Source organism: Syngnathus leptorhynchus, chromosome 8, assembly GCF_054491065.1.
Source record: "Syngnathus leptorhynchus isolate UIUO chromosome 8, UIUO_Slep, whole genome shotgun sequence".
In the NCBI taxonomy this organism is placed as follows: Eukaryota; Metazoa; Chordata; class Actinopteri; order Syngnathiformes; family Syngnathidae; genus Syngnathus; species Syngnathus leptorhynchus.
The window spans coordinates 8,237,367-8,251,889 of NC_141202.1; the positions used below are offsets into that span (position 1 = coordinate 8,237,367).

At 42.4% G+C, this 14,523-nt stretch overlaps 1 protein-coding gene across 3 annotated transcripts in view; it reads right to left on the minus strand.

The window, feature by feature from the left end:
* zfpm2a (zinc finger protein, FOG family member 2a) overlaps positions 1 to 14,523 on the minus strand; it is a 98,564-nt gene that overhangs the window by 3,697 nt on the left and 80,344 nt on the right. For all 3 annotated transcript variants that reach the window (XM_085918987.1, XM_085918988.1, XM_085918986.1), the window contains exons 6-7: positions 893 to 1,099; positions 96 to 323 (exon numbers count right to left, since the gene is read on the minus strand). In XM_085918987.1, coding sequence (XP_085775113.1) covers positions 96 to 323; positions 893 to 1,099 — 435 coding nt within the window. The remainder of the gene's footprint in view (positions 1 to 95; positions 324 to 892; positions 1,100 to 14,523) is intronic.

Genomic DNA, 14,523 nt, shown 5'->3' on the forward strand with positions numbered 1-14,523 from the left:
TTAAGTCCTGTCGCGTTGTTGAAACTCAGGAAGCTGTGTTTTCAAGATCAAAATAGAAAATGAATAACAATCTTTACATTCTTGATGCCACTCACCACTGTGTGAGGTGGCCAAGTGCATCTCCAGGGCCCTGGCCCCTGAAAAGGTCTTGTTGCATTGTGGGAAGGGGCACATGCTGGAGCTCTGGTGGGGCCCAGTATCATTGTCTTCAACAACCGTCTCAGGTTCCCTCTGCCGCCCACTGCAGTAGTACATCAGATGCGCCTGAAGATTCCTCTCACTGCGAAACCAGATCCCACATGCTTTGCAGGGGAAGATGTCCTCTAAAGGGACACAAACAGGAAGATAACCTTTTAGGATACGTACTTGAAAAGGTACAGGGTAGGATGAAGACAACACTGCACTCAACACACACGCATTGTCCAATGCATGCTTCTCTGCATTTTTACAGCGCTGCTTGCCAAAGCCTGTCTTTCAAAGCTTTTCCTCCAAATTCTTAGCCACAGCCTATTGCTGCACTGCTACCACTGGGCTTGTGCCCTTTCTCAAGGGCAAACAAGAACACTGGACCATCTGCTTACCTCCCCGTTGAGCTGAACCCAGATAGCCCTTGCAAAGTAAACAAATGCACTATTTGCATCAGGCCTGTATTTTGCAATTAACATGTTAGTCCGATCCTCTGAGTGTTTATGTGAACCCTAAAACTTGAAGGTCGTTGGTTCTTATCTCCAATGCAGACACTCATCTGGGTTAATCTACGCTTTGTGGAGACGACGCTCCTTGTTAAGCAGGTGACTATGGGCAAGCGGTGTGTGTGTGTTTGGGTGAGTCTGAACAAAAGCGCATCTTATCCGAGCGCAGTGTATGTGAATGGTGGTGCGCCGACGCTTACTGTTGACAATTGCAGTGGGTAGAATGGAAGCCATTGCAGCCTGCTGCGGCAAGAGCTGGATGCTGTCCAGCAGCCTGGCCGGGTACATGCCCTCGCTCAACGACATGTGGTTGACTGCTTGCAGACGGGAGTCAAAGTCAACTGCAAAAGCCACCAGCTCTTCGCCCTCCATCATGTTCTTGGTGGTGGTGCACCACAGTTGGCCACCTGAACAAAACAGACATGGAAAAGATGAATTAAAAGATGTTTACATTGAACAAAGATGAGTGTCACAATTTGGAGAAAAACTAAACGTGAGCCCCTCACAAGAGCTTAGCAAAATCAGACAACCACTGAAATATAGGCCCTCCATATTATTTGATTGTGTTTTGATGGTGTAGGCATTCATTTTAAAATCTTCCAAACGTATTCATTAAGTCATAAAGAAGGAGGGGGCTGGGGGTGAATAAGGGGAGGTAAAAGAAGAGAGCCAAGGCTTTAGCTTAGATAATATTTATCTCAGCACATGACAGGTTTTTCAGCCGCACTCCATTTTCCATTGAAGAGATTAAAGTTTTTAATATGACTATTTACAGAAATCTGGCTGGAGAGATAACAACAAACTATGATACGCTCCCGCTAAATGGCAGAATTAGGACATTGTTTCTGCGGAAAGCTGGACAATTAATTAAAGCACGCTGTTAGCTTTCAAAGATGTGCAAACATACCATCGCAGTGTCAGGCTGAGAGGGGACGTGATTTGAGCCCTAGCTGATGTGGAATAAAGAGAATGCTGAGGAGAAGCGTGAAGGCGGGGGCGCGGGGGTATGCGGTGAGAAAGCCCTCGCACATGTGTAACACTGATTACTCATGTTTACATAAACCCTATAAAACGCTAGATTTAAAACCGCCCGTAAACAATCTTTCTCAATGAACACAATCCACTTCCTCCAGTTGGATTTGGAAGAAGTGGTCAAACACCGGCGTCTACAGCAATGTGCCATACCAGGAAATCATCAGGTCTGGCCTTGTTATTATTTTGATGCAAAATTGGAGGTTTTGATTTGAGCACTTACTATCTGTAGCGTTGAAAATTACACCATCACAAATGTGTCAAAGAAGTGAAATGGTATTAAAATATGCCACCCATGTGTGCAGGCTTACTCCCTTTGAGTGTGTGTCTGCGTGTGTGTGTGTGTGTGCACGTCACACATTTAAATAGCAATTCCTATCTGTCGGCCAATCGACTGTGACGAGACGCACACTTCAGGGCGCTCCACTTCATCGTTTTGATTCTGTCATACCGCACACTGCCTGGAGAGGCCCTTTGAATTTTTATCTCCTAATTAAAATAACAAAACTCCTCTCGACTGTCTGCCCAAGTTACAATCAAGGTAGATACAAACGGCGACTGACAATGAAGGGGAATATATCACAACCATAGCCACAAAAGTTTCTCTCTGAATGGATCTCTTTAGCTACGGCACGCTCATACCTTACAAAGAGAATTATGAACAAGGTCCCGCATGCTGAGATACAAATCAGTGTTTTTGGATCAATGGCTTTCAAAGACACTGTAGAGTCTCCTCAGCTAAAAGGAGGCAGATTATGCGGAGTGTGTCGAAATGTTTTACTGCTTTTGACAGCAGAATATGCAGTCACATTGCAGCCCTTCAGCCAAGGATGCGAAAGATCCATCTGTTGTGTGCGCAAATGCTGGAAATGAGAATCAGAACGGGATGTACCACTTTTTGTCCTCAACACGTTTTGTCAGTCATTTGCGACATGCAATGTGTTGGAACTGCTGGATCACGGGTTAAAGTTAGAAAATAAGATGTGTTCATTAAACAATACAGAATTATTCTACTGTTTTTAATATATAACATATGCTAAATAATTTAAAGTAGAAGCACAATGATTAATTGATTAATCAACAACTAATCGGTTATTATATTAATCAATGATTTTGAGATTCATCTTTGGATACTTATGATCTTTGGTCCAAATCTTCAGCATTTCAGCTTGTCAACAGTAAATATTCACAGATCGCTGTCTGCCTCCACAAAAGCAAACTGATTATTTTGTGTTGAGTCAAAATAAAAAAAAAGAATCGCTTTTACTTTGGCAAAAATGTCGATCATTCTTTTCCAATTTTCCAACAAGTTACAGACCAAAGCATTAATTAAATCGTAAATTATTTATGTTTTCAATTTCAACTAATAAAGTGATGGAGATTAGAGCATGTTTTTTATTTCATTCATCAATGAATTGACAAAATAATAGACTGATTAATCAATTAATAAAATAATCGTTAGTTTCAGCACTAATTTGGAGCACAGTGTATATATTGATTTAAAAAGGAGGTTTTACACAACCTCAATAAGACTTCTAGCATTAGAACAGCATTCAATCAAGGTGCAGTCTTATTAATGCACAAGTGATACTTTGTTCCCAAAAATCACGATTGAAATCATGAAAGCCGGCGAGCCGACCATAAGAATAGCGCAATTTGTGCAAAAGAATGCATGAGGACCGAGGTCAAGAGTGAGAGCAAAAGTCCAAACGTAAGTCAAGAAACTGGGGGAAAAGGCTGAGAAAAGTGCAGCTCGTGATTTGCACTTGTTTGCCTGCTAACTGTCTGCGCGAAGCCGCCTTTGTGCAGTAGCCAATGCAGTTGGAATGAAGGCTATTGTCTAAATCCTCCTGCAGAGCACCTGATAAAAGAATAAAGAACTATGACATATTCTAAAAACAATGGAGGAATTAAGGCGAGACAATAGGCCAGCTGCCTCATTAAAACAATCAAAACGGCATCCTGTACGTGGTCCAGATAATTAAAAACCACTGCTTCCTAAAGTCTCTCAATACCATATCCAGCAGCTCACTGAGGCCCTGAGACTATAGCTCTGCTGGCTAAATGCCCTCTTCCCTTCTTCCTTTTGATTAATGCTTTATTTGAACACACAGTTGAAGATGAGCATATGAGGCAAATTCATGAAACACATTTATAATGCAACCGCCCCCCCACCCACCCTCTGTAAGTACTTACAAACTAATCAAACGTCTCAGGATGAATCACCGGGGGCATGTGCCACAAGAGATTTCAAAGTGTAGACATCACAGGGCATTTTCTTTTAATTTCCTCAAGTTAAATGACTTTATAAGAAAACGCTTAAATGGAGGAGAATAGGTACAGTATCTGTGGGGGGAGGCAGGGCCAAGTGAGATACATGAGCCGGATGTTTTTATTTTTTGCTCTCTGCAAACAGCTCCGGCGCCGCCGTATCTTAATGAAGTCGCAAACAAATCTCATGCCTTGTGCAAAGCTGCGAGACAACAAAGCGGCAGAAATAACAGAAGGGCTCGGATAATTAAACTGGCCTGAAGACAGGTATTCAAATGTTGGTGTGTAAACAGCACAACACTTTTAATAGTTTAGCTGTAAAATGCGTAGTTAAGCACATCAGCACTTGCCTCTGCCATCTGTCCAAACACATTAACATTGCAGAGGCCATTATGGATCTGGAGTACAGTCACACATATGACAGCACGGCTTGAATGGAGCTCATGGGAAAAGTAACGGAGGCCCAGGAATGCACCACGTCATTTATAACAAGGTGCACGAGTGGCCTTCCACTTCTAACATTCAGCTCAGGTTGCACAATGTGGAATGTGAGCAGCATTGGGGAGGAAGAAATATGGACATAACATGAGATAGACCTCCGTTGAGCGAGCAGCAAAGAACTCTGCATGTATGTTTCACTTTTTGCAACGGGAGCCTCAACAAGAGTTATTTTCTTTAAAGACCACAAACTGCACGAGTTGTATCACTTTTGTGGCACAAATCAACTTTGATTAAATTACCATTTGCACATTCTTCAAAGTCTGATATTTTTATGGTAAAAAAGAACATTAAATCAAAATTTTATGACATTTAACCCCGATCGGCATGATTTCCTTAACTGTTTTCAAATCCAGACATGGGCAATCGAAGTCGTTAAATTATTGAGAGGAAGAAAAGTTTCTAACACCGTGTCACTGAGCTTAATAAGATTGTTAAAACATTTTTCTTTGTGTTGCCTATCCAGGCGCGAGCAGCGCACATCTCCGTTCTCTATTGGCAGTGTGCTAGCCGCTGGTCTTATAATTGTGAAGTGAAGCCAGTGGTGCCTAAAGCCGTAGTGAGGGCTGTAATTAAAGACCTTAGTCTTCTTGTCTTCAAATCAGCTCCAACTCCTCCTGGTCAAATGGGAACAAGCTTCACACACCTACGAATATCAAGTAGCTTGCATGCTGTTAAATGTCATTTTTTTTCTTCTTTTTGTTCCATTCTAAATAAAGCCAGATTGGAGGTCAAGTAAACGCCGTATGATGACTCACTAATGGAGCGATGACTAATATCTGCATCTGCACCTGACAGCAGACACAAACTCCAAACAAACCCTCCTCATGAATACTGGTAAATATTTGGACTGTTTGTGGCTGGCTAAGTTGCACACACTCGGGTGACTTGTCGCTGTCACACCATCGTCACAGTCAGAGCAAGCAGAAATGAAAGTGAGCCCACATAGAGCAAAACGAGGATGCCACTCCCACACTTCAACTAGTCTGTTATTGACGATGCACCAAAGTCAAATTTGCAGAGAGGCACTGACAGCTTTAACTCTGTACATTTCAGGTTCTGGACGACCACTAGAAGGCACTCTTCTCCTGTTCAAGCTACTGGCTAGTAGATGCTGATGCTGTGATGCTGTGATGCTGTGATGCTGAGATGGAGCCCACATAAGATGAGCGTTTACATCTTTGCTTCTAGGTAAAGATCTTTTTTTTTTGTCATCAGAATTGCATTTGGATCAAAGAGTATCTTTCAACACAAATTGGACCTGGACAGCACTTACAATAAAAGGCTTGTTTATTTCATAAAAACTAAATACCTACAATACAAGCACCATAAATGTTAATTCAGCATTACACACTAAAGTATTACTACATTTAAATACTGTATGTTTACAGACATGCAGCTTGCCATATAACTCTACAAATGCCCCATCCACACAAATTTTAGCATCAAGTATTTTTGTCGACATACTGAGAAGCAAATGGATGGCCTTGAGCGAATGACACGCAGGCCACATTCTGCAAATTAAAAAGTCCCTTAGGGAGAAGATACACACACACGCGTTCTTACAGTACACACTCATAACCAATTGCCACTGTACTTTACTGGAAAATGTCAGTCAAAAGAATTTATTATTAATTGTTTAAGGAATTACAAGATGAGAATTGAGTAGGGATATGGTTGTGCAAATGTTCAAATCTGACACTGAAATTCAAACATTTGTCACGCGTGTCTCTGGAGATTTTCTATCCAGCGAGAATGACTCTGGCAGGGGATGTTTGCCTGCTAATAGTCTTATAATAATTCTGAAGGAGAACATAACAGACGTGAATGTGAATCTATTTTGCTCTATTAGAGTGCAAACAACTCTGCAATTTCTAGTCTAATATGCCATATAAAAATAGTTTTTTCCAATTATGCGTTTAATTGAAAAAATGAATATTTCACACTTTAAGCATCGTCAATTTTTGACGATCTCAAGAGGAAACCTTTTAAGGACGTTACTCGCTGGATTTCTGACAATTATTTGTGTGTTTTATTTTTCAAAGCAAATGAATTGTTCTTGCTGCACAGGTGATAAAGTAAAGAGGGTAATTTAAACTTTGGGTTCAAATGGATTCTATGCTGTCAGTCAGACAGTTACAAATTCCTACACTGCAAGCTGTTTGCTCGAGCTCTCTCTGTCACGCACGCACACATACTGAGAGAGAAAAAAAAAACTGTTTAAGCAAAGCTCCGCCTGGCTCCTCTACCACACTCTGCTCTGCTTTCTTCTTTTTTTGGACAGGTCCGTCCCATTGAGGACTCTATTAAGTATCCCTCTCTGCGGGTAGTTCTGCTCATGTCCTGGTTGTGGCTAGTCGACATGTGTTTACCGCGGCCCCTGCTGGGGCGGGAGGCTCGCCGCAAACCTGTCCAGACCAAGCCACACTAATGAGACCAAAAGACCCCTCGTCGACAGGCCACGATTTGATTGACTACCGATGCAGACGCCTCCTTTCCCTCCAGCTGTGCTCCCCCTCCTCCCCAAAACACAGCCTCCTTCCTCCCTTATCCATCATGGCTCGGCAGAGACATGTGAAGGGCTCACGTTGGGCATTTTCTTTTTTTTAATTCTGGGAGAGCAGCAAAGCCGCTGCCACGTGCCTCAGTGTCTTCTCCAACATGGCTCCGGCCCTACACCACATGGGCTGGCCATTCTGTGTGTGTTGGGGGTGGAGGGTGTATGTGTGGGGGTGTCTGGTGGATGCCAGCCTAATGCAAATGCTTGCCGTTTAAAAACTGGGAACTAGTCTCTTGCCTTGTCTCTCTCGTTTGGAGAGGTCTATTTTGGCCTTCTGGTGCTGGCAGTTATTTTCTTACTCTCCAGAAGGACTGAGCCACAGAGATGCACCTGTCATCTACTTTGGAATTCAAACGTTATTGTTCGGTTTGTGAAGATTGGAATTAGCTCGGTGAATGTGTTAACTTTATATATGTTAATTTAGGATTTTAAAACAATATTTAAAACTTTATATTGTATACACCAGCATATCGTGATTGCCCTCTGTTATTTTTACATATTGCTTATGCTTAGTATTTGATGGTTATCATTTTCTGTCATTTTGTTAGAAAAGGAAATAATGTGGGACCAAAAGGCCTAATTGCGTCCATCGCATTGTGTCTCGGTAGCTGATGCATCAGGGAGCACACTCGCTGCCCTAGCTCATTGCCATTCGGTCGTCCTGGCAAGCCCCCGCGCTGCCCCAGGTATCACCGCGCGGCCATCTGGAGCCGACATCTGTCTCTCTATTGATCACAAGGGTTTAGCACTTGATCAAACAGACTGCGACAGGAAATTGCTCTTTTCCCCACAGAAAAGGCCAAACGCCTGCGTGAGGGTAATAGAGTGGAACTCCGATGCAGTTCCAGGGCAGCGGGCATGCGGGTGGGCACAGCCGCAGCCACTGTGGAGGTGTTCAAACCTAATGCATCATCACCAACATCCTGTTAGTGATCCCAGATCATTACTGCAATAGCAATGTTCATTTATAGGTTCTTTCCAATTCTGTAGCTTCACAATTTGAGGCAAAAGGTACTTCCACCCACTCCCTTCGAATATGTAAACAACTTAGATCTGCAAGAAACGATTTTGTTTCTTTCCCATAAATGTAATCATTTCATGTAATGTTTGTAAGTTCAACAAACCAATAAACCAAAACAAATAACTCTATATGCATATGTTTGTCACGCAGCAGGGTGTACTGAACAAAACTATTAACTAAAATACTTGCAAGAGCACGGTTTAAAACTCTAACCAGAACTCAAAGCAACAACAAAACATCAGAAAACAAAATACACCACCAGAAAAGACAAAACATGACAGCAACCACAATGCAACAAAATGGAGCTCAAAGAAAGCAGAGAACTAAATACAAGCAAACTAATGTGATAATGAGAAATACCTGGGACACGAAGGGTTGGAGGGAGTTGATTGGTTAACACAAGGGACCAGGTAGAGCAGCACAGGTGGAAACCACTAACCCAATGAGTAAGCCAAAAAAGGTGCATGAACCAGGGTATGAAACTAAAACAATTGTAATTTAAAACCAAATAATAATACATAATGAAGCCCTATAAAAATACTCTATTGCATTGGCGCAATCATATTTTGAATGATTCATATAAATGATTCTAGTGCTGAACTACCCTCAAATAAACCCAAAATGAATTAAGATACCTCACCGGAATTCTGAACTCTGTTGACGACTAAATGTTTCCTACACTCAGCAACGGCTCTGTGTGCTCCGGCATGCTTTCCGGGAGCTCAGTGTAACATTGTGTTTAGCAAGTAGGGACAATTTCATACTGAAGGTGACATTTATTCAGCATTGTAGAACATATTTAATTGTTGCGGCAGAAAGAAAGATACGTTTCCTGTTGCCTACAGTGTTGGGATTGTCCTTTGGAATATGATGCAAATTTAGGATGAAGAAACTAATTCCTTCCTTGCACCTCGGAACACCCCCTCCACCTCCTCCCCTCAATCCTCCGCCAGCTTCCATCCTCCCCAGACACGAGGATTCTGATTAATCGTGTGACCGCCCCTCGTTTTGCATTTTACACAATCTCACAGTGCCACGGTGAGATGTGCGAGGTGTTTCGCCACTTTTGGCAAGCTGAAAAGATGTAGCCCAAGGAAGAACCAGTCGAAAGTATTACGGGGTAAAAAAATATGACCAGGGGACGTGATAAAAAATTATCAGCAAGTGTGTTTTCCTGTTTGGTTTTAATCTACATTTAATTAAATTCTTATCTGCTGTGTGCTTATGGCTGCATTTGAATGGTGAGGCTGCATTCATTATGAATGGTAAAATTGAACTTGGTACTTTGTGTGTGGCCCAATAAAGGAAGCAGGCTCTTTTTGCACTGGATGCACAAGCTCCGACAGACGTGCGGGGAAAAAAATAAGTCAATTAAGATCGCTCTTTAAATGACTACTGTATCAAAACAAGAGGCGGGAGCATTCTCCATAATAGAATCCAGACAAGGGAGAAAACACATCTGAGTGTTGTTAATAAACATGCCACAGCCAATTCTATTAGTATTAGTCTGTTTATGGAAGGAGCACAGTTGTTGCACAATCGATTTATTAAACTCTCATGATAGTTCCAAATCAATAGTAATGGGTAAAATGGTTTATGAATACTCTGGTCAATGACGTTATTGGCAGACGATGGGGTAGATGTGTGAAGTGATCAATTCTCAGCATGGAAAAAAAAAAAAAAGAAACATTCCTCTCCAACATTCTGTTATGCTTTTGTCAAAAGACAGCTTATAACAGGCAGGAGCCAAGAACAATATTTCATAGACAGCACCCCTGAAAATTGTCGAAAAAGACCTCGACTTAGGCCGTGGCAAAATCCCTAAATCTTCCCGTTTGCTTATTCTGAGCAATATAGGGAAGCTCCCTTCTGCCTGCCCATGTTTACACATCCGTTCTCATCTTTAGGCCCTGCTCATCCACGGCACTGACACACGGTGTCGACATGATTAGAGGTCTGCTTTTGCATAGAGCTTGGTGAGCCTGTGTGTGTGTGTGTGTGGGGGGGGGGGGGCATAAAGGATCGGCAGATGAATGACTTTGAGGCGTCAGAGAAGGATCACAGTAGATAATCGCTTCCGACTGCTGTGCTGCAGCGCGCGGATCTGGTCTCTAAAATAATGTTGTCAAGCCCCTCTATAGCTTTCCGCAGGTTATCGTCTACATTTTATGTTTGCCGTTTAAATCTTAACAGGACACAAGTGGAACGGGTGAGCAAATATGTCTGGAGTCGGGTGAAGCGGACTGGAAATGTCATTGTGAGGGGTTACGATTAGCCATTGCCGGCTTGCCGGCCGTGGAGATGATACTCTTCAAAATGAATGGCATTCATTCGCCGAACGTCGTATTTAACCTTAGCGGACTGGATTTCCTTCAGAGGAAATGCGGTATCATCAAGCTGACCTCTCGTTATCCAGAGACTTTAACTCACACGCAAGACAAATACAAAATCTCCCCACGTGGATTTAAATACACACCCGGACCGAGACACAGACAGTGTGAGTACAGGACGACATAAATTCTAATATCATAAATACTACTATCACACAAACAGAGAGGCCATAAAGTACTGCTGCCTGTGTCGGGGACTATAAACCTCTGGCGTTACTCATCGGGAATAAACACACATGCACAATTTACTGCGCTAGATCCCCTCTTTGTTTATCTTTTAAATAACCACAGTTTATCACAGCTCTGCATAAGCAAATTGCATGCAATGCGTGTTGTTTTAACATTTGATATGCTGTCCAGAAGATTCATTCCTCGCTATGAATTCAATTGTCTTTGCAATATCCCGCTGAGGCGCCATAGGCATCAGGCCCCATCACCTGTTCGTTATCGCCGACCATCCTGTTTGGGAGCTCTTGAAACAGTGCCACCGCATTGACTCTCTCTTAACAGCAGGTCTCTGAACTTCTCACGCTTGACGGCGGTGGCTGCAAATTACGCTAACAACTAATTAACATCATAAAGCACGTTCCGACGAACGGACGACACCTGCAACCTTCATTTGCACATGCTCAAATTACCTGTGCTTTTATTTGCAGATAACATGGATTTAGAAAAACAGGTTGAAATTTCTCTGTAGGATTGGTGCCACCAGGTGTCATTTCTTGTGTTCTGCAAAAAGCCGACAGCAAAAAATAATAATTGTCAAAACAGAGCGCTGGCAAAATTCCTAAAGCTGTTTCCCCCTCGCCCCTTCTCCCTTTAGAAGAATGTTTGCGTGAACCTTGAAAGAGTGCATAGCCGTTTGCTGGGCCTGAAATAACACATTCCGTTTCTAATTTATATTTGAATATAAAATATTTCCAGGCATGCTGCAGACAGACATGGACTTCCAGTTACTGGTCCGAATAACAAAGTGCCGCCTGTCAATCCGAGACACTTTGCTGGCTGGCTGAACTAAGCTGGTTTAGACTGACAAGACGGTGGAAGCTTCCCTCTCTGGAGTTTTCCATGAGTCCCCCGGCTCCTTGCCACTGAGCCTTGCAGCCAGAGAAGATGACCATGATACCGTCAAGAGTTCCCGTTCTTTGAAAATGTGTGTCTGACGCGTCGGGCAACTTTGGCGGGCAGGACAGTTATACACTCCCAGCTCATTACAGAGCCACATAAACAGCTACAGCAGTAAAACGGCTTTAATCTTCACCAAATCATTCTAAATGTCAAAGTCGGGGCCGGGGACTTCCGATTCTACTTCTCCGATTGCCGAGGCGGTCCGCCCTATTTGCCGAATTAGCCGTTCGATGGCTGCCAGATCCCCTGGAACGTTCAAGCCTTTTGTTCCAGCAGTCAATGCAACATTAACACAGCCTTTGAAATGGTCCCCATTCCCTTCCCCCTCAAAAAAAGCCCCAAACGTCAAAATATGAAAACAGATGATACCCGTGCGTGTGTACATAGCCCACCCATAGCTCCCCCTTCTTTTCCTTTGGCTCTCTTAATGAGACGCAACATCGCTGTCTCTCCACTGAAGGATCCACACAGTCTGTATGATAGAGAGACTGCGGCTGTTTATTAATAATGAATTTGGATGTTTGCATGTGGAATGTTATCAGCTCGCACACAATCCCACCAATAGTTTGCCCTGATGGGGTAGCTGGGTTGCTCATTAGCAGAACATATTTAATCCAGAAGTTTCTTATCAAATGTCACACCTGCATCTCTAAATGGCATTTTCACATTCATTCGCCTGTATTTGGGAGATGAGGCTCCAAGGTGCTTTGCAGAGATTAAGAAGGAGAGAGAGTGCAAGCTTATTTTATCATTTAGCGGGTCTGGAAGGAATCCAAGGAGTTTTTGTCTTGTTGTTGTAATTAGAAAGCCTTTTAAGTGATAACGCCTCCAACGGAATATGAATACGTAGCGATCAGGCCAGTTCGCCCCTCTCACTTTTCTTCTCTTGGCTTTTTCTAAATTGTTGAATGCAGACTTTTTGTTCCACGGATTAACTCGCAAGCTTCTGAAGTTTAACGAGAGACTTGAAATTTCTCACTCTGACTCGACAATATTTGTTTTATTCTGCTCGGGAATGGACATTGGTATAGTGCAATTCCTTTTCTTAACCCATAAGCAGAAACAATGGATTTCTTACGCATTCACAATAACCAAAGAATCTTCCATCCGTCACTACATGAATGGGATCTTTGATGAATAAAAGGCCTTGGATATTTCCGTTGTTTTGAGTATGGCAAATAGAGAAATGAGTCACTCCTACGCATTTCGTCTTAGCGCATACCCAGAAATGCAGCTATCAGTCCAGATAAGTCCAAAACTGAGAAGTATTGATCCAGTAATAGTGGTTCACACTTTGACTCTGACACCTTAACCCTGCAGACATAATGTCATAGCCTCTTATCCTTTCCTCTTAACACAGTCTGCCTATCTCCCACAGGCTGTCACCTCTAGTAATACGCTTCTCAAAAGCACCCCTAAATCACAGAAATCATTGCACTTTCAAACATTATTTATTTTTTCCTCCTCTTAAAAGTGAATCATGATGTACAGTTCGGTTAAAGGTTGTTGCTTTGTCCCCCGCGCTGCTCTCCTCCTCCCTCCTCCACCTAGATCCACAAGCTCTTTCCGTCAAGGTAATTCTATTTTATAACATTGGGAGAGCTTCTACACAGCAATTACTATGTTCGGTCTGTGTAATTGTGTAGGCTTACAGCGCATGACAAATATCGTCAAGCTAGACCCAGCACAGTGATCCCACGTGCATGCTGCTTTAGACGTTTTCATTAATTGAAATCGTCACTGTGTAACCGTTCAGTACTACACTCTGGCAGGTATGAATGAAGGCTGCTCGAGCTTAATTACTCTGCAGCCAAGTACGCATTGTCAAAACCCCAAATGTCAAGCTTTATATCTGCTACAAATCACTAGTTTAATAAAGTGGGAGTGATAATTAGTGATCACTAAAGCATCAAAATATTAATGAAAAATACAAGCATGAGTCTAAATATCCTTGTCAAATACAAAAGCCTGTAAATGATCAAATGCGTTGCAAACTTTTTGAGAGTAGCTAAGCCGTGGCTGAGGAATGTCAAACGTTGACATATGCAAATTGTTTGTATTATCTTGGAGGCAGGAGAGATCCTGCCTAGGTGGGGCTGATGCAGCCCACAGCAACTTCTGAGCAAGGTTTAAGCACAAGGGGCTCTAATTAGCTCTCCGAGGGCTGGAGTTTCTGATGCACCTATCACAACAGCCTTTGGGAAGTTGAAGACTAAGTTGGAGGGCTCCATATGGTGCCCGCGAGGCCTTGGAGACGATTACTGATCCTGTGCGCATCTTGAGACTCCCCAAAAAGGAGAACCCATTTTGTAGCTCAAATGGGAGAGAGAAAGGAAAACCAAATAAAAATAAATATTCATAGTATATTCTACAAAAAAGTTCATTAAACAATGCATTTTATTTTTCTGTTTTTTGGAGCTCGGGAGATATTTCACCCAAAGTAGAATAACAGCTGGCATAACAAAGAAGACTCATTAGGGAAGCTGCATCCACATTGCTGATAGTTGCCCTTAAATTACTCATACAATTAATGAATCATTAAATGGTCATGGATTGTTTTTGTTTTTTGAGGCTGATTAATGTAATTATTATTTCAGTGTCACATTGTCTCACAATATCGGGGCAAAACCAATGAAAGATGAGCACAATATTTTTGCAGCAATTTACAATCATGATGTTTATGACTGTGCAATCTTTCTCTCTTTCTTTTTTTGTCTTTACTGTTTGTTTAGCAGTTTACCTCTTCCCATCTTCTGTCATTATATTCCAACTCTGCTTTTGACCCTGGAGCTGGCAAGAAATGATCTGCCACATTTAACTAATGTGTCACTTGCTCTCTTCTTCAACTTAGTCTCTTGCGCTCTATCCAATCTTTTATCTTAAACTTGGAGTAATTTAGGGCAATGTTACGGAGTGTACGTCATTAGTCAC